The 18,808-nt window shown below is 33.9% G+C and overlaps 5 protein-coding genes across 6 annotated transcripts; 3 read left to right on the top strand and 2 right to left on the bottom strand.

Moving 5' to 3' along the window:
* Positions 1 to 735: 735 nt before the first annotated feature.
* Positions 736 to 1,578, bottom strand: LOC124937751 (zinc finger MYM-type protein 5-like). The gene has a single exon (XM_047478070.1). It carries the CDS (start codon positions 1,576 to 1,578, stop codon positions 736 to 738), a length of 843 nt encoding a protein of 280 aa, XP_047334026.1.
* A 3,520-nt stretch (positions 1,579 to 5,098) lies between these two features.
* On the top strand, positions 5,099 to 7,917 carry LOC124937699 (protein Brevis radix-like 4). 2 transcript variants are annotated; one of them, XM_047478007.1, is made up of 5 exons: positions 5,099 to 5,385; positions 5,464 to 5,837; positions 6,871 to 7,033; positions 7,129 to 7,457; positions 7,543 to 7,917. In XM_047478007.1, exons 1-5 carry the CDS (start codon positions 5,278 to 5,280, stop codon positions 7,619 to 7,621), a joined length of 1,053 nt encoding a protein of 350 aa, XP_047333963.1. In that variant the 5' UTR covers positions 5,099 to 5,277; the 3' UTR covers positions 7,622 to 7,917. The 2 variants fall into 2 exon arrangements, with proteins under 2 accessions (XP_047333963.1, XP_047333964.1); XM_047478008.1 differs by having other exon boundaries at positions 5,100 to 5,385; positions 5,467 to 5,837.
* Positions 7,918 to 9,165: 1,248 nt separating this feature from the next.
* LOC124937697 (mechanosensitive ion channel protein 10-like) lies at positions 9,166 to 12,043 on the top strand. Its single transcript, XM_047478005.1, has 4 exons — positions 9,166 to 10,905; positions 10,969 to 11,262; positions 11,366 to 11,568; positions 11,641 to 12,043. Exons 1-4 carry the CDS (start codon positions 9,364 to 9,366, stop codon positions 11,906 to 11,908), a joined length of 2,307 nt encoding a protein of 768 aa, XP_047333961.1. The 5' UTR covers positions 9,166 to 9,363; the 3' UTR covers positions 11,909 to 12,043.
* A 275-nt stretch (positions 12,044 to 12,318) lies between these two features.
* LOC124937700 lies at positions 12,319 to 12,890 on the top strand. Its single transcript, XM_047478009.1, has one exon. The coding sequence runs from the start codon at positions 12,430 to 12,432 to the stop codon at positions 12,787 to 12,789; it is 360 nt and encodes a 119-aa protein (XP_047333965.1). The 5' UTR covers positions 12,319 to 12,429; the 3' UTR covers positions 12,790 to 12,890.
* Positions 12,891 to 12,892: 2 nt separating this feature from the next.
* On the bottom strand, positions 12,893 to 15,531 carry LOC124937698 (replication protein A 70 kDa DNA-binding subunit A). The gene is made up of 2 exons (XM_047478006.1): positions 15,211 to 15,531; positions 12,893 to 14,637 (listed from the first exon to the last, which is right to left on the bottom strand). Exons 1-2 carry the CDS (start codon positions 15,468 to 15,470, stop codon positions 13,029 to 13,031), a joined length of 1,869 nt encoding a protein of 622 aa, XP_047333962.1. The 5' UTR covers positions 15,471 to 15,531; the 3' UTR covers positions 12,893 to 13,028.
* Positions 15,532 to 18,808: the final 3,277 nt, after the last annotated feature.

Raw genomic sequence — 18,808 nt, 5'->3', positions numbered from 1 at the left:
CCTAAGAAGGCAGCGCCTAAGAAGGCAACACCTCTGAATGCAGCACCTCTGAATTTTAATCGGCAATTGATTTGAATTGATAAATGTACACAGATGATTAACGAAGTCACACAAAATTTGGAAAAATTAAGTGTCGGTTGGGACATATCGCCATTGTATGACAACAGAGGGGGATTTGTTCAGGTTCGGTACTTCAATGCTGATTTCCTGAAAGATAAAACAGTTCGTTATCATTAGTGCCGGATTTGAGATTTCGAGGCCTGAGGCGAACACAAAACTTGGTGTCCTCAAAGCTTAATATTCATACATATATTTTTTTATCGATTTAAATATAATAGTATTTGTAACATGAATTCTAGAAATGAAATATCATCAAAACAATATGTCATAAGTAAATACTAAAAAAACAAAGAAGATCCAAATAAAATATAAAATTCATATTTCGAACTAGTACATAGTCACTTGAATATTACTCGTCTCGCATTTTTTGAAGCGAAAGTATTGATCAAGTTTGCATAATCAACTTTCTCAATAATATTTTTCTCGATAGATAACATAGCTAACCCATTTAGTCTTTCTTGCGACATAGTTGATCGAAGATAAGTTTTAATCAACTTCAATTTGGAAAAACTCCTTTCCGCAGATGCAATAGTAACTGGTATAGTCAGCAAAACTCGATATGCGATATAAAAATTTGGATAACAACAATCCATTATTTTCAAATAATTCAGCACATCAATCACTCAATTTGCTTATCTGGGTAATGAATGTCTTAACAACTTTAGTTCTAGAAATAAATCTGATCCATGTCTTAACATCTGATCCATCCATAAATACTTGTTTCCAATGTTCTCTCTCTTTGTTAATTGCTACTTGCACACTTTCATCAATTGTCTTTTTCTTTTGAAGTCTTCTTTCTAATTCAATCCAACTAGTCATACAATCAATATGATCTTTACTAGTTTCATGAAGATTGAGGCATCGATTGATATTCTTCCAATCTTTGTATCCTTCGTCAGCCAGATAACCAAGTTTCGCCATGGTTCTTTGAGTTTTGAATAACTTGCAACAAAAACAGAAGATCTTGTCCGTAAAAATAGAATAGACTAACCATCTTCTGTCACTTTTCTCACCATTTGTCAATTGTCTCTTATAATGTGATGGATTGAAATGTCTTCCAGTGTTATCAAGAGGAAACAAAATATCATCATATCTTTTAGGACCTCTTTCAACCAAAAAGTCCCTAATGTTTTGCATTTTGTCCCAATTTCCCGGATCATCAACATTTAAAGGAAACAAAATCTTTTGGTTTATATCTCCATCAGTGTCACTTTTAGACATACTTATATCGTTCTCATTTTCAGACTGTTTTGGGTCTTCATTGCGAAGTTCATTCAATTCACCATGTTCCCGATCATTCAACTTATCATCGATGTCATTCTGGTTCACTTGCTCTACTATTTGATCGCTTGTGAAATACTTATTAAGGCTTCCTACTTGGCTTTGAATTAAAGCATCTTCCTTTTGTTTTTTCTTTCTTTTTTCTGCCCCAGACAATTGTTTTCTTATAGGATGCATACTTGATAAGACTCTAAATGTTAATCTGCATTAAAAATTAATAGATTAACCAGCATTCTATGAATCTATGATTAACCACAATGTTGCACTTCCGCTATGCAATAATGCAAGACACAGATTGTGAATCCACCATTCCACTAGACAAGTCATCATTCCTCAACAACCAAAAATAATCAAGTAAATCGAACCAAAATCTCACCGAAATCGGAGGAAGAACTCTAGTGGGTAGTGGCGCAGTGCCGAGAAATAAGGCTGGAACGAGCGAAAAAGGCCCAAGAGCTCGGGGAAGAAGACGACCGAGTTTTCTGCTCCGATTCCGGCAAGCTGGAAGATCGACGACGGGCTTGGGGTTTGGAGGAGGTGTATCCTTTTCTTTTTCCAGAATGCTTGTTCTTATTTTTTTTTTTCTTTTTTCTTGATTTTGTTGATAAATGAGAATCGTGTTATTCTTTTCTCCAAGTAAGATAGTGTTTTTATTTTTATTTTTTTGGATATAAATTAAGTTAGGGCTTATGATTGATAGATTATAAATTATTATTTATGGGCTTTTTAAAAACAAGTCCATGAACATATCATTATAATTTATTTATTTTTGAAGATTTTGGTGTCCCAAAAATATTTGGGCCTAAGGCAATTGCCTCACTTATTACACAGCAGGTCCGGGCCTGGTTATCATACAAAACGAACTAAACAATATTGTTAAATAACTAGATTTGTAAAAACGATACCATGGGCTGGAATTTGAGATTTAGGATTTTCGCCGGAGAAGTTTAGAGAGAGAAATAAATGAAACTGGAGAAGTTTCATAGAGAAATAAATGAAGGCGGAGAAGATTTATACCGAATATATTTTTAAATTTTTTTATTTCTCTCTCCTAACTTTTTGGCTTTGTTTTCCTGATTTTTTTTTTGTTGAGTTTATCATTTCTCTAACATAATAATCTCATCTCTGTAACTTTTTTAAAATTATTTTGAGATGAAAATATACTTTTAATTTATAAAATAAAATGATTTATTAGTATTAAATGAATCTCATTTTTATAATACATTACCTATTTCAAAATAATAATAATTTATTTCTGTTTTGAATTACAACATATCATTATCGTTTTATTTATTTATTTAATAATTGTGTGATCTTTCAAGCAATCTATAATTTATTTAAGTCATAATTGAAGAAAAAACAAAAAAACTTGACATTATTATTTTTCTCTCTATCATAAATAAGGCCAAATTTTATCCCAAATACAAAATGATCAAAATTTGAGGTCTTGTTTAATATTAAATCATTTAAATTAAAAAAAAAACACTAAAATTCATTTATTTTAATTTTTATAACAATAGTTTTTGAACAAATCTAATTTCATTATAAAAAGTCACTAAAAACAAGTACATAATATAAAATATTATATAATTATATAGTGGACGCAAACTATTTAAATAATGGCTAAAAATCTGATTCCCATAAAAGCCTGAGGGAGAAAAAGAAGCGCGAAAACTATTGTCGGTGAGCTTCCGGTAGCAAGTAAATGAAAAAATAAAAAAATTGATAATGATAAAATGAATTATATATTATACTATTTAATTTTTTCTATATTCAGCTTATAATTGGTTGCATAAATTAAGGGGGAAAAATATAATCAAACAATTTTACCTTCAAACTTAATTTTATTTCTATCTTCTTCTTCTCTAAGATTATAGTCTCTACCAAACATTAATTTTCTCTTTAAATCTTTATAAATTCTTTGTACTTTATTTATTATTTAAAACAAAATAATTTTATTTTTTAAAATATTAATTATAATTTTTTAAATATCACATGATAAACAAAATCTCAACAAATAAATACTAAACAAACTTTAAATGTATTTTTTTTAACTTTATTTAATAAATTCAAACATGCTCTTTTATTTAATAACTATTTATTTAATTAAAATCAGATATATGAATAAAACTTTGAACAAATTATTTAGGTGGTCCTCCAAATATTTAGATTAGTTAACTTTTTGCGCTTAAAATATTTTTTAAAATAAATCGTCTTTTCAACTTTTAAAAATATCATTAAACATAATGCAATTCTAACTTAAAGCTCTCAATTATTGATTTTGAGATAACTATTTTGATTTTATAGATAATTTTTTTATATGTAAAAATATGAAGCATTGGATTATTTAGATAAAATGATAACAATAATTATATTTTAAATATAATTTTATTTCTCTTATATTAAGTTATAAATTTTTTAAAACTCACTAAAAAATAATTAAGTGACAAGATTAGTTTCTTTAGGATTTAATTCTATTTCCACAGTATAGAAAGTCATTTTAACCTCCTACACTAAAAAAAATTTCTTTAAAGGACATTATTTTTTTTCAATATCAACATTTATTTTACCATTTTATTACATTTAAAATAAAATTATTTTTATCATTTTACATTTTAAATAAATTTATTTATTTTTTATTAAGAATTAATTCTTATTTGATTAAATAGATACTTACATATAAAAAAATGTAATTATTTTATTAAAATAATTAACAATCTAGTTAAATTGTATAAATATTTTACATAAATAAAATTCTCAATATATAAATTGAAGGGCCAAAATTAACTATTAGAATAGTTGAAGAGCTCATAGTTCATAGTTAAGGTCGCCTTATATTTAAGAAGAAAAAAAATTTACAAGTCATCATTTTTGAAAGCCTTATGTTTAAGAAGAAAAAAAATTAAAAGCCTTATGTTTAAGAAGAATCATTTCTGAAAGCCTTATGTTTAAGAAGAAAAAAAATTGACAACCATCATTTCTGAAAGCCTTAGGTTTAAGAAGAAAAAAAATTGATAGCCATCATTTCTGAAAACTTATGTTTAAGAAAAAAAAAATTAACAACCATCATTTCTGAAAGCCTTATGTTTAAAAAGAAAAAAAATTGACAGCTATCATTTCTGAAATGAAAGCCTTATTGTTTACGAAGAAAAAAAATTGACAGCCATCATTTCTGAAAGCCTTATTACGAAGAAAAAAAATTGACAGCTATCATTTCTGAAAGCCTTATGTTAAAGAAGAAAAAAAATTCACAGCCATCATTTCTGAAAGTCTTATTTTTAAGAAGAAAAAATATTGACACAGCCATCATTTCTAAAAATATGAGGACTATATTAGAGTAATTGAAAGGACCATCCAAATAATTTGTCCTAAAATATAATATATATTTAAATATATAATATAAAATTAAATAAGGATGTATAAATTGAATGAAACTTATCTAAAGAAACTAGTATAACCTGGAGGCAATAGAAATAGATTGAGTTATATAAGCTGAATGAAACTATATCCTATATAAAATGATAATGAGTTTTAAGGGGGATATATTTGACCATTTAGCCAAGAGCCAAGGAAAGAAGGAAGGGAAGAAAGTAATAGTAATTAATATTAAGAGGAATCTCTCTCATGGCGGAAATTAAGGATTTTGGCATTAAAAGTGGCTGGGCCTAGATTTAGCCTGCCCCCTCGTTATCTTAACTTCAACTTCACCCCCCTCCACCTCCACCTCTGCAGCTATAACCTCCTCTTCTTCAATTATGGACCAGTGACTTTACGAGCCCAGAGAGAGACAGACAGACAGAGACTATAAGAGATACAGGGGCCATGGTGTTTCTTCTCATCACTTATCCATCATTTTGATCAAGAAACAAAACGAAAATGCTGACCTGCATAGCTCGTGCTGCTAATCAAGCTGAAGGACTCAGTGATGATCAAGATAATCAATCTCCAAATACGAAGCACTCTCTCAAATCTATCACTTCACAGGCTAGCCATCTCTCTTTCTCTCAACAACAACAACTCATATGAGGTTGAGGTTGTAAAATAACATGTTCCATTTTGCAGCAGATCAAGGACATAGCGTTGAAGGCGTCGGGGGTTTATCGGAACTGCTCGCCTTGCACGGGACCGGCGGTGACTCACCAGAACCCGCAATGTACAGAGTCCGAATCGTCGTCGTCGTACAGGAGGACGACAAGTTCGAATTCAAGGCAATGGGGGAAGGAGATGGAGGCGCGATTGAAGGGTATATCTTCTTCTTCTTCGAGTGGAGGGAGAACGCCGGTGGTGTCGGCGAGTGGTCGCCGGGACGATAATCCGGTTGTGTTCGTTGAGGAGAGTGAACCTAAACAATGGGTAGCTCAGGTGGAACCTGGTGTTCTCATCACTTTCGTTTCAATGCCACGTGGTGGAAATGATCTCAAACGCATTTGCTTCAGGTACATATTATTATTATTGTTTTCTTTTCTGTTGTTGATGATGATTCCATTATGGTACAATCCTGGCCACTGCTTGGAATTTGAAATATGATATTGACACCATTCTGCTCTTTGCTTTGCCTTTTTTTAGTTTTTGGTTGATAAAAGCAAGAAAAGCTGTTGGCAATGTGACAAAAAGCAAAAGTCTAATGAAAACACAACTCTCTCTATCTATTCACATAATTATTTATTTGTTTCATTTGCCTTTTTTATAAAACAAAACATTCTCAAACTAGTTTTAATTCTCTCATGATTCTGGGTGGATGGTGGGTTTCCTCTATTTCATCACAGGTCATCTTCTAAGTCCATGAATTTCATGTTGTTGAAACTGAAAATTAACAAATTTAGGGTATCATAGCACTTGAAAAGATGACAATTTGAGTTTAGGGTATATCTACTACTAGGGCAATAGTAGTATTTATTAGGGTATATAGCAAGGTACTAGTACCCATTTGGATTCATTATTGTTTGTAAGCGAAACAGACATACTGTTGTAACTTTCAGGAATTCAATATACTTGTGTACTAGCTAGTCTTTGTTTGAGATTTAATTTGTACCAAATATTTGGGTCTAATCGGTAAATAAATTACTCGTGAAACATGAAAAAACAATCTGAAATTCATCTTTATTGAAGTCACGCCTATTTGTCTGAGTGGGCCTGATTGACTGGGTTCATATAAAAAAACAAACTTTAATAAATCTGAGATGGGAGAGGTTTTACCATATGGTAGGTAATATAAGAAGATTGTGTCTTGATTAATTATTTAGTTTGTTTCCATATGAGAGTCCCACTTAATGTCAAATCCATTATTTTCTTTTCTTTTTTTCCTTTTGTGTGATATAACTGGAGAAACTTTAATTCAACACATAAATAGCATCCATCGAAGTGGGGACAATAATTAACATTAAGGGGCATAACACTAGTAGTGATGGATGTAGAAATCAAACAATAGAAATGAATAATAATAAAGTTGGATTAAATATGATTGATTAGCCGTGAGATGTTCAACAAATGGCAAGCTCAAAGGTGGTGGGGGGAGAATTATGAGAAAGTAATGGAACTGTACAACGTCCAGAGGATGAACAGGCAAGCTTTCCCACTCCCAATTACATCCTCTTCACGAATTGAGGATGAGGGAATTGAGGATGAGGATGAGGTGATTATTATTATTATTATTATTATTATTATATGAGAGAACAAGTGTTTGGTGGTGATGGGGTGGTTTTACTTATAACTATTGCATGTTGGCAGAGTTGGAAAAGAATAGAGTGTGGTGATGAAGATTGTCCTGTTACGCCTCCATTAAGTAAGGAAAGGAAAGCAAAAGGAACAGGAATGGGATATTCGTCGTCGAGCAGCATTAATAATGGAGGAACAAAGATGGTAGAGAGTTTGTCGTCAATAGATGCCTCAGTGAGAACAAGCAGCTCAGAAGCAGCAGATGCAGATGGGTCGGGAGAAGTGGTGCGGGTTAGCAATAACGTGGAAAAGGAATGGGTTGAAGAGGATGAAGCTGGCGTATATATTACCATCAGGGCTCTGCCTGGTGGAGGGAAAGAGCTCAAGCGTGTCAGATTCAGGTATATATATTATGATTCAGAACTGATCAAGAAACAATTGGTATTCAAATTGGCATTGATTGATTGATTGATACTCATATTGCAGTCGAGAGAAGTTTGGGGAGATGCATGCCAGGCTCTGGTGGGAAGAGAATCGTGCTAGGGTACATAAACAGTACTTATGAATATTGAATATGCTATGTTTTATTTATTTCAAGAATGGGGTATATCTATATATATATATATATATAGTTTCAAGAATGGGGTGTTAATTTCTTCTACCTGAGAGAGATTTGAGACTGGTGGTTTCTTCTCTCTTTTTTTTTCACTCTCCAGTAGTAAGTAGTATGTGTATGTTAATGTGCCTGGAGATAAATGTAGTTAGTTTGGGGGTAAGAGAGAGAGGTTCTTAAATTTGGGGTATACAAGTTGTAACAATATATACAATATATGAACAAACACTTTCTGTTGTTATTGTTCATTATGTCTTGATCTTATTCGTTGTTGTTATTATTATATGTTTGAGATGATTATGTCAGTTGGTATCTATGTATAAAAATGATATGGGTTCGGGGATAAGAAGTTTTAAAAGTTAAGGGGTAAACACGGTCTTATATATATATATAAAAAAAAAAATCTCTAGTTCCGGATACTCTTTGTATCTTTTAGTTTGATTACCCGTGTCAAAGGACAAGTTCTATGTCACCCTCGCCCGCCTGCATCTAGATTGTCTCTACTTAAAAAAAAAAAAAAAAAAATTGCCAAAAGAAATCTTACTAAAATCTCTTTATAAATTTGATGCATTTTTTAATCTTTAAAAATAAAATAAATTTGATGCATTTTTTATTTGTCTATGAATGTACACTTTTGGATTTTTCTAGAAAGTACTTTAGAGAAATTAATTTGGAGTTGTATTTATAAAGGATTTGAAGGAAAGTGTACAAATTTAGAAAGAACAACAAAATAATAATAACAATAATTAAAGGAGCTTATAAAGGGTTTTGGAAAATAGGTTTTGTGACTGATCCATTTCACTTGTGTAAATCATCAAAAAAATCATGACTTACAATTTTACTACTCACTTATTTAATACCATTTCACTTCTCTTCAGGCGGCTTTGATACTATTTAAATCATCTTTTTTGAGTTATAAAGTTATTCATGTAAAAAGATTTAAATAACCCAATCTAACTAGGCCAGAGTATTTTGTTTTGATTAAACTCTATTATTAAAGGGAAAAAGTAGATGAAACGGATAATTTCGTTTAATGAACATAATTATTGGTTTGACTCATGTTTAAGAACCTAATAATCAAAAAAGGCAGCTTCATCTACCAGTCAATCTAGAATTCATTTAAAAAATCTCTAATAATAAATTCTGAAGGACTGTTGTAATCATTATTATACTTTCATTTTATTCACAGAGATCTCAAATATCAAACTCGACCAGTTGTAATGGATGTTCTGCCTGCTGTAAAGTTTTTAATGTTGACAGAATAGCTCAACCTCTCACTCACTCAATGATTGATATAAATATATACAAGTAAATGTAAATAGAACAAGATCGATCAATCCCAGGTTAGAAAATAACCTTGCTCCAAATAAGATTTTGCTTTAGTTAGATGTCAATGAAAATTAAATAGTATGAATTATTATACAAAAATAACATGAGAAACTTTTTACTTAATTCAAGAGATGAGCTAGCTAATAAGTTTTGTTAGTGGTGGTGGTGATGGTGATGTTGATGATGGTGGCAAGTTGTAAGAGAGAATATAAAAATGGGAAATTCTCTTTGTCTTCTTGCAACTGTGAAGTCTATAAGAAGAAGATGAAGAAGAAGAGAGACCGACAGATAAAAGCACACCATATGAATTGATCACCAGATCAGATCGGTTCAGTTCTTATTATGTTGCATGATCGTCTACTCTAATGGAGACCGCCGACAGCAACACCCAGAAACTGAAGGCTCCTCCTTCTCCTACCACCACCACCACCATTAATGAAGTCGTTCTCTCAATTTCTGCTATTCAAGACGACGACTACTCTTCCTCCTGCACCACCTTCAAACCAACTCCATTGGACCTTCCATCCAGACCAGTTCAAGCTACCTCAATTCCAACACCATCTTCTCCGGAAATACTCATCCTTAATTCTAACCCATCTCCTGGCAGACCACCTAAAATCCCACAAGAAAATCTCACCCTCCGTCGAAGAAGTTCGCTCTCCCGCTCTCCATATTCCAAACCTAAGTCCAGATTATTGGAACCTAGCGACGATGATGCACGTTTCATTCAAGGCAAGGACGTCTCTATTATAAAGTCTCCTCAAATGGGAACAACAACGCCTAAAGGTGATGTGATGAAGATTACTACTGCCCCTGTTACTCCTAGAACTCCATTGATATCCCCGTCAATGAGAGCAGCAAATGATGATGAGGAAGACGATGACGACGATGTCTACAAGACTTCTAATGTTGGGATCGTTGAAAAATCGGGTATGAAGTTGCGGGTAGTCGTTTTAATAGAGTTGGTTATGTTTGTTTGCATTATGGGTGTTCTGGTTGCTAGTTTAACCATCAGTAAACTGCATGGCCATATGTTATGGGGATTGGAAATATGGAAATGGTGTGTATTAGTGTTGGTCATATTTTGTGGGAGATTGTTTACTGAATGGTTCATAAACGTGCTAGTGTTCTTGCTAGAAAAGAATTTCCTCCGTAAGAGGAAGGTTCTTTACTTTGTATTCGCCATGAAGAACAGTGTCCGGGTCTCGCTTTGGTTAGCCTTGATTCTTATGGCTTGGGCGCTTTTGATTAACCGCGGTGTCAAACGATCGAGGAAAACTACCCGGATCTTGAATTACATCACGAGGGCACTTGCCTCTTGTTTAATTGGGGCAGGCTTATGGATGGTGAAGACGATTTTGCTAAAGTTAGTAGCATCTTCTTTTCATGTGAGTAGATTCTTTGACAGGATTCAGGAATCTATCTTCCATCAATATGTTCTTCAGACACTTTCTGGGAATCCACTTATGGAATATGTTGGGAAAAGTGATTCAAAGAGCAGTAGTGTTCAGCTGAGTTTCAGAAAGCAAACAAAGGGGAAGAAGGAGAAACAAAAAGTGATTGATGTTGAGAAGCTTCACAAGATGACGCAAGATAAGATTTCTGCTTGGACAATGAGAGGATTAATTGAAGTTATAAGTGGGTCAGGTTTGTCTACTCTTTCAAGCGCACTTGATGAGAGTATTGACGACGAGGGCGTCGAACAAAAGGAGATAACAAGTGAAGTTGAAGCGAAAGCAGCTGCTATTAGGATATTCAAGAACGTAGCTAAGAGGGGTCACAAGTATATTGAAGAGGAGGATTTGTTGCGTTTCATGAGAAAAGAGGAGGCAGATAATGTTCTTCACTTCTTTGAGGGAGCCGTTGCAACAGGCAGAATTCCTAAATCATCCTGGAAAACTTGGGTGGTAAGATCAACCTTTTTTTTTCCTCTAATTGTTCATAAACATTGAATTCTCCCATCCTTGCAGGTGAATGTGTACAACGATCGTAAGTCGTTGGCTCATTCTTTAAACGACACTAAAACAGCAATAGAGGAGCTGAATAAAATAGTTTCAGGGATTTTGTGTGTGGTTATTGTGCTCGTCTGGCTGCTTTTGATGGGTCTTTTATCTACGAACGTGCTCGTCTTCATTTCATCTCAGCTTCTACTGGTTGTGTTCATATTTGGCAACACTTGTAAGACGGTTTTTGAAGCTATGATCTTTGTCTTTGTGATGCACCCGTTTGATGTCGGTGATCGCTGCGTCATTGATGGAGTACAGGTAGTAGATTGTGCGTGTGTGTGTGTTTGTGTAAGTAAGAGTTATCTTTGTTCCTTAATTTGGCTTTGGTGTAACTCATGATACAATGGAAATGGGGGTGCAGATGGTTGTAGAAGAGATGAATATTTTGACGACAGTGTTCTTGAGATATGACAATGAGAAAATATTCTATCCAAATACAGTTTTGGCTACAAAACCAATCAGCAATTTCTATAGAAGCCCCGAGATGGGTGATTACGTGGAGTTTACTATCGACGTTTCCACCTCGGTTGAGAGTATCTTGGCTTTAAAAGCTAAGATAAAATTGTAAGTGAATGTTTCTAAGGATGTTGTTCTTCTCTTGGGTCAAAGAACTCATACCATTAATGGTGTTTTCAGGTACTTGGAAAGTAAGCCCCAATACTGGCGTCCGGGGCACGGGGTTACGGTGAAGGATATAGAGAACATGAACAAGATGAAAATGGGTCTTTCCGTTTCACATACCATAAACTTCCAGAACATCGGGGAGAAGAGTAGTAGAAGATCGGAGCTACTTTTTGAACTTAAGAAAATATTTGAAGAGCTTGCTATTAAGTATAATCTTCTTCCTCAAGAAGTTCACCTAAAATATGCAGGCAATTATTCATCGCAGGGACCTGCGCCATGAATATATTATTATAGTCTTTTGAAATTTATTTGTCAAGAGAGTTTTTTAAGGTATTATCAACATTATTATTTATTGTTTTCCTGTCCAGAAATTTTATTCATCATCTATTCTATCTTACTTAATTTCTCCCTAAAACAATTTGAGACATTTATTTAGATTTTGTATCAGAAAATGGATCCAGATATATAGTATATTCTGAAATTAGAAAACAAGGAAATAGAAGAAAACATTATGTGGGATAATTACCTTTTTATTGCGAAACGTGGCTTCTAAACCAAGATGATAGAGATAACCTTATCCCCAGTGCTAAATAGAGAAGCTGCCACGTAGGATGGCAATGGTGGCCTTACAAATTCTCCACCTCTCATCAGATACTCTGCCTCCATCTCCAAGCCCGCTTCTGTATTCATAACTCAGTACCTGTTCATTCCCACACATTCATACAACACCAAAGCGAACTTAGAGAGAGAGAGAGATTGTTTGTTGGGGGCAGGAAGATCTAACAGAAAAAAAGGTAAGAAATGGCATCTACCTCTGTGGTTATGGCGGCAATGCCGATTACTTCAGCTACCCAGAAGAGGGTTCCAGGATCTGACACCTTCTTCAAGCCTTTGCCGGTCTCTAAGCCGAGAGTTGGATCTTCTTCAAGGACCATAAAATTCCAGACCAAGGCTTCCCTGAAAGAGAAGGCAGTTACCGGATTGACAGCCGTTGCCCTGACGGCTTCGATGATGATACCTGAGGTGGCGGAGGCTGCATCGGGTGTCTCCCCTTCCCTCAATAACTTCTTGCTCAGCATACTCGCCGGAGGGGTCGTCCTTGGTGGGATTGTTGGTGCAATTATTGGTGTTTCGAACTTTGATCCTGTCAAAAGAACCTGACAACCTGCTTTAATTATCATTTACAGCAATTTCTTTTTCATGTAATCTTGTTGTGCTTCTTCCCATTACAAATTTAATATGTTCAATCAATTCTGCAACAACATGCATGCAAATATGTTTTTACTATGAAGCAAAAGAGAATAGAGAGTCTGTCTCATTTTGTAAGTATTGCAAACCTTAACAATGGTGATTGAATAATAACAATAATAACCATCATTAATAAAGACCCATGTCCATCTTCAGCGCACATAAGAAGAATTAGAATTGGAGATGAGATCGAGCATGTATCGGCTCTCTGATGAACAACTAACTTTTTCTGTCTTGACAACCGTGACCTTCACTCTCTGTTCGTCTCCATATAATTCCTCCTTGATCTTAAGTTTGAAAAGGAATTCGGTGAAGAGACAATTTTTAATCATCTCTCCAAACCTAACATCATCAGTATCTTCTTGTTTCATCAAATAAAGCTCCTTTGCTGGGCAACCTAGTATCTCTTCCCCAGCTTCCTGGAAAGCTGTAACCCAAGTAATACCCGAGTGATCTTGAACTTGAAGCTGGAGAAGGTATCTGTAATCACATTCCTCAAATTCTTGATTGCACCTGTCACATAGCCATCTTGAATTTCCAGACCTTGTAACTTTCTTATTACATTGTTTATCTCCAATCATAAGTGGACAGGCAGTGTAGCAGAAGGTATCTGTCTTAATAAAAGATATGGTTGCCTTCACTGTTATCCAATCCGGCTTAACCGATCTACCTAGACCTTCGTCCTTGATCTGAGACACCGCTTTACGAGTATCGTTTCTTCCTCCACTTGGCATCAGTTCCCTGGATATCGACTGAGAAGCTGCGGATTTCCCTCCTCTCTCAAACCAACCACTTAGTGTACGGGCTTCTGGAATATCAGGGTTTATGAAGAGTTGAGTGGTGGATATTGTTCCTAAGGATTTCCCAGAGAAGTTATTTACTTTCCCTGCTTTTACAGCCAACGCTGGGAAAACCCCAGAATCAACCGTTTCTTGTAGCGTTTGACCTTCCCTGTTGCAAACATCACCCCACAATGTCAATTCGACAGTCCGGCTGGACTGATCCTTCAAGTTCAGGACTCTCCTCTGTGTTTCCATTCCATTCTTTCTCATGATTGGAACAGTGGGATTGACGGATACTACAATGCCAATAATATCCAAAATAGAATTATTTTCAGAATTCTCAATATCGCTGATAGGTACGAAGGAGAACTGCTGCTTGGGTATGTTAGAATCTTCATCAGGGCATTGATCAACAGTTGAAGTCGCTTCCAAAAAGATTTCCCACTCATTTTTCAGATGATTGAAATTTTTCTGTGCTGGTTTTAAGTTTCCCTTTGATATCATATATACTTTACCAACCACGATAATCTCATAAAAACGGTCAACAACAGCATTGAAGCAGGTAACTTTTATTTCACCTCCATCAGAATCAAGAAGATCAAAAGAAAAAACCTTCCCATCCCCACGAGCATTGTTGTAACGCCGGATATCTCCTTTAGCAGTGACCCTCGCCCTAATAGCCCAACGTCCCTGGTAAGGATTCAGTGCAGAAATTGGAATTACACGTGCTGGTGCCTCGTTCTTGAATATTGTTCCATGGCCTTTGTAATTTGGAGGAGGTTGGTAAGGGGGTTGAATAGTTGGCCGAAAACTCGACCCGTTATCAGTGGAACTATTAGTTGCATTCTTTGTTGTTGGACCAGAGTTAACAGAATTTGCTGGCGCTGAAGCAACTGAATCAGAATCTGATAACAGTCTTGGATTTCCAATTATTTCACATTCTGGATATATTGTCTCCATATTAAGAACAACAATAATCCTGCAACCAAACATCAAATGTATTATTTCCCCCCTGAAGATAATAAAACTGAACATGTTTCACGAGTAGGAAAGAAAATTTCTCTTATATACTCCTTGGAAGATACAAATCATAAATGAGACCAGATAATGATGCCTGAAAGAGTAGATGCATACTGATATTCTTCAATGTCTGTAAAACTGAGAGCAGATTCCTTATCATATTAATATCAGGTTTCCTTTTATTATTTTTCCTAAAGGAGATATAGACCACAATGAAGCAAGTTGAAGATCAAAAACTTGATAACTGAATTATATCAGTGAATAGGTTAAACTAACTGTATATTCTTAATGACAGGGGTGCATCAATCACATTGCCTTAGCATCAACAGAAATATGGTCATATAAACTAGAAAATGGACTATGTCTCCTTTTCAGCTGAAAATTTCTAAACACTTTTGATCAAAAATCAACAAATTGAATTCTGATAGGTCTCGTAGAGAAATGACCTCCTCTCTAGGAATACGATTGATAAAATGCAACAATTAACTAAACGAGAACAATCATAAATGATAATATGAAAGGTAAGGCTTACTTGCGATTCTGAATAGTGCTGCAGATGTAATCAATCAATTGAATGACGGAAGTTTTACGAACTTTGCCAGTCTTCACTCGGTCGTTGAGTTGTGTTGCTACCATGGCATGCTGAGTTGATGCGCCGTCCGAGAGAAGGAGACGGTATCGTTCCTGAGAAGTGCCGATAAGTTTAATGTCGATTACTTGAACCAGCGGTTTCGAATTCACATCACCCGCGCAGATGGCCTGAATCGCATTTGCAGTAAGATTGACCGACATAGCTAAAACCCTAGGGATGATTATATTGGAGAAAGAGAAGAGGAAACGGTGAGAAATGAAGATGAAGATGGAAGAAACGTATTGTATAAAGAAGTTGAAACTGTATGATTAATGTTTGAAGTCAGTTTTCAGTTAGTGATCCATAAGTGGCGGGGAAGAAGCCAACTTGGTAAGTGGCCCAAGAGTAAATACGTTGGGCTATTGGTAATACAAGATAGTAAAATAGGCCCGTAGTATAATAGGCTTAAACAGGTCCATCAACAATTTGAGCTTTATTCCATTTATTTAAATAACTCAAATTAAGGGGTGAGTGGTTCGTTGGTTTATTGATCGAGATACACATTCAAATCGTTGACATTGATTTACTAAATTTTAAATCGTCGATTTAATCGGTTTGATTAGTTTGATTCATTGACAAATTTGTTAAAATATATTAAATATTTATCAATAATAACCGCGAACATAAAGTTTTGCATTTCCACGACTAAATTTTCTGTTATAGTGAATGGTAGTTCTCAAGGCTTTTTCGAGAGTCAAGCGGGATCAGGCAGGGCGACCCATTATCCCCTTTTTGTTTGTCATTGTAATGGAAGCTCTTTCAAGGATATTGATCTTCGCTGAAAATAACATACTTATCCATGGGGTTGATTGCGGATCGAAAAGAGCTTCGTTTTCCATTTCTCACTTATTTTTTTACTAATGATACGCTCCATATGATTCGGGCTTCCCGTAAAAATTTCAAGCATCTTCGTGATATTTTGTGATTATTTGGTGCTTGCTCGGGACTTCGTGTTAATCTTTGCAAGTCTGAAATATTCTTCTCTAATTCTGTGTCGGCTAGGAGAAGATCTCGTTTGACGGGTATTTTAAGATTTGACATTGGATATTTTTCTTCCATGTATCTTGGTCATCCACTATGTTAAAGGCTCGATCTAAAGTCAATTGGGATCCGATTATCTCTAAGATGGAGGATGTTTGGATTTTCGTGACCTATGTACTTTTAATAAGGTCTTATTGTCAAAGTGGCGTGCTTGGTTCGGAACAGGAAAATCTCTGGGTAAATATGATCCGAAACAAATATGGGTTGGATTGGTCTAGTTGATTTACAAAAATATTCAGTTGCCCAGTGAGATGTAACATATGAGTGGCATATCAATCATGTGGAAAAATTATTGTGAACATTCTTTGTTTACTGTGGGTGACAGTTCATCTATCCATTTTTGGGAGGATGCATGGTGTGGGGTAAGAGTTTTGTTGTTTCTTTCCTATGATGGACTCTATTATTACTATTTGTAGAGATGTCACAGTCAAAGATATGTACGACCATCGCTCTCAAGGTTTTGTCCATCGCATTAAATATAGAAGGAGATTATCATTTAGGGGAACATCGTCTAATGATAGATTTGATGTGGGACATTGTTATTATCTATTTGATAGAGTCATTCCAACTGAGTTGTGCTGGAGAAATTATGGAAGTCTAAGTTTCCACTAAGATCTTTTTTTGGTGGGGTCTGATCCATAGTGATATTTTAACTGATGATAGAAGTATACACAAATGTCTTATCTTAGTTGATGTCGTTTGAGTCTTAAGGATGGGGAGGCGTCTCCTCATCTCTTTTTACATTATAAAGGGTGTCGCTAGTATCAGGGTCGGCCCTAGGGTAAGGCAACCTATACAGTTGCATATGGCTCCCCAATTTTATAGAGTCACCAATTTTTTATAAAATAGTTATATTATATTATTAATACTATTTTTTTAATCTTTTTTCATATTAAATAAATATTATATAACATATATATAAATATATATAACTTTTTTTTTTATCTTTTTTTTCTCTTTCTACGTTTTTTACTCGTTTATATCTAATTTCATTTAATATTATATATAAATATTAATTATTTTTAACCTAATATCTAATATTAATCATAATTTTTTAACCTAATCACTAAGCGGCCATCATTTTATATTCCAAGTTTTTAAATCTAACCCTAAATCTCAGCCGTCATTTTCTATTTCATATCTTTTAACTTCTCTTTTTCTCTCTTTTATCTTCAAATTCACATAATAATTTTATAATCCTAAATCCCTATATTAAGCGGGCCGATCATTTTCTATTTCTTCAAGTTTACAAAGATTCGTAACAACAACAATCAGGTAATGATGTTACTTATTCAGTTATTTGTTTAATTTTTTCTTATTGTTATCTTTAATCTTTACCATTTTAAAAATTAAAATATCTATCATTATTATTTTTTTCTTATTTTAGAGTATAGTAGAGATATAATATCGTTAATATTATCTCAAATCAATCAGGCTATTACGAAAAACATATCACTCGAGTCGACACTATATCACTCGAGAAGTTTTTTTAAGTTGAAGTTGATAAAGACTTACTTACGAAGTACAATGTCACAAGAAAGATTAAATGGATTAGCGATGATATCAATTGAAAATGAGTGTTTAGAACAATTAGAATATGATGACTTAGTTAAAAATTTTGCTTCAAAAAATGCAAAGAGAAGTATGTTTTCATAGTTTTTTTAGAACGATGTGTGTTTTCATAGTCATTAATTATTATTGTATTTTTTTTTCATTTAAAACTTCTTATATTAATATTTTTGATATATATTATGAAATGTTTTATATATGAGATATTGTTGTTATATATTTAATTCGTATATATATATATTGTTAATTAAAATATATATAATTGTTAATTAAAAAAATGAAAAAAAAAATTATTTATAGTTTTAAGGGCTCAAAAATATAAAATTGTATTGGGCCCCTAAATCCTCAGGGCTGGCCCTAGCTAGTATTTAGAGTCTTCCTTAGAGTATTACTAGTATTCATTGGGTTATGTCGGGAACCATTGGTGCGTGTTGGGAAACGTGAATTGAGACAACTAGATTTGTAGGCCTAAAACAATGGAGTTATATCCCCATTATTTTTTGGTGGGTAATTTGGTTGGAGAGAAATCATAGAATTTTCAACAATCTTAAACGACCGTTACAGATTTTTCACAATGCTATCATCCTAACTTTATATGAGGTTTGATGTGGGAAGCCGACAAATTTAGTCGAAGAGCTCATTGTCCTTTTGAAAGATCTCCGCACGTGTTAATTTTGTATTATTTGTGTGATTTTTTTCACAAATGTAATTCTTTTGGGGTGCTTAAACAACTATCCATTTCATAATATAATTGCATGGATATTTTAAAAAATATATATATAACAACCGATACATATTTTCATGAATATGAACAAATAAAAATAATTGAATAAAATCCTGTAACAGAATTCATGAATCACTAGCATAATTTTCAAAACACAAATGTATT

This window comes from Impatiens glandulifera, chromosome 5, assembly GCF_907164915.1.
Source record: "Impatiens glandulifera chromosome 5, dImpGla2.1, whole genome shotgun sequence".
In the NCBI taxonomy this organism is placed as follows: Eukaryota; Viridiplantae; Streptophyta; class Magnoliopsida; order Ericales; family Balsaminaceae; genus Impatiens; species Impatiens glandulifera.
This window is presented reverse-complemented; position numbering and strand designations above follow the sequence as displayed.

Coding starts and splice junctions, on each gene's coding strand:
- LOC124937700 (XM_047478009.1), top strand. CDS start 12,430: ATGGCATCTACCTCTGTGGTTATGGCGGCAATGCCGATTACTTCAGCT.
- LOC124937699 (XM_047478007.1), top strand. CDS start 5,278: ATGCTGACCTGCATAGCTCGTGCTGCTAATCAAGCTGAAGGACTCAGT. Junction 5,386..5,463: donor TCAAATCTATCACTTCACAG/GCTAGCCATCTC, acceptor TCCATTTTGCAG/CAGATCAAGGACATAGCGTT. Junction 7,034..7,128: donor GAATTGAGGATGAGGATGAG/GTGATTATTATT, acceptor GCATGTTGGCAG/AGTTGGAAAAGAATAGAGTG.
- LOC124937697 (XM_047478005.1), top strand. CDS start 9,364: ATGGAGACCGCCGACAGCAACACCCAGAAACTGAAGGCTCCTCCTTCT. Junction 10,906..10,968: donor CATCCTGGAAAACTTGGGTG/GTAAGATCAACC, acceptor CCATCCTTGCAG/GTGAATGTGTACAACGATCG. Junction 11,569..11,640: donor TTAAAAGCTAAGATAAAATT/GTAAGTGAATGT, acceptor TGGTGTTTTCAG/GTACTTGGAAAGTAAGCCCC.
- LOC124937698 (XM_047478006.1), bottom strand. CDS start 15,470: ATGTCGGTCAATCTTACTGCAAATGCGATTCAGGCCATCTGCGCGGGT. Junction 14,638..15,210: donor AGCACTATTCAGAATCGCAA/GTAAGCCTTACC, acceptor GTTTGGTTGCAG/GATTATTGTTGTTCTTAATA.
- LOC124937751 (XM_047478070.1), bottom strand. CDS start 1,578: ATGCATCCTATAAGAAAACAATTGTCTGGGGCAGAAAAAAGAAAGAAA.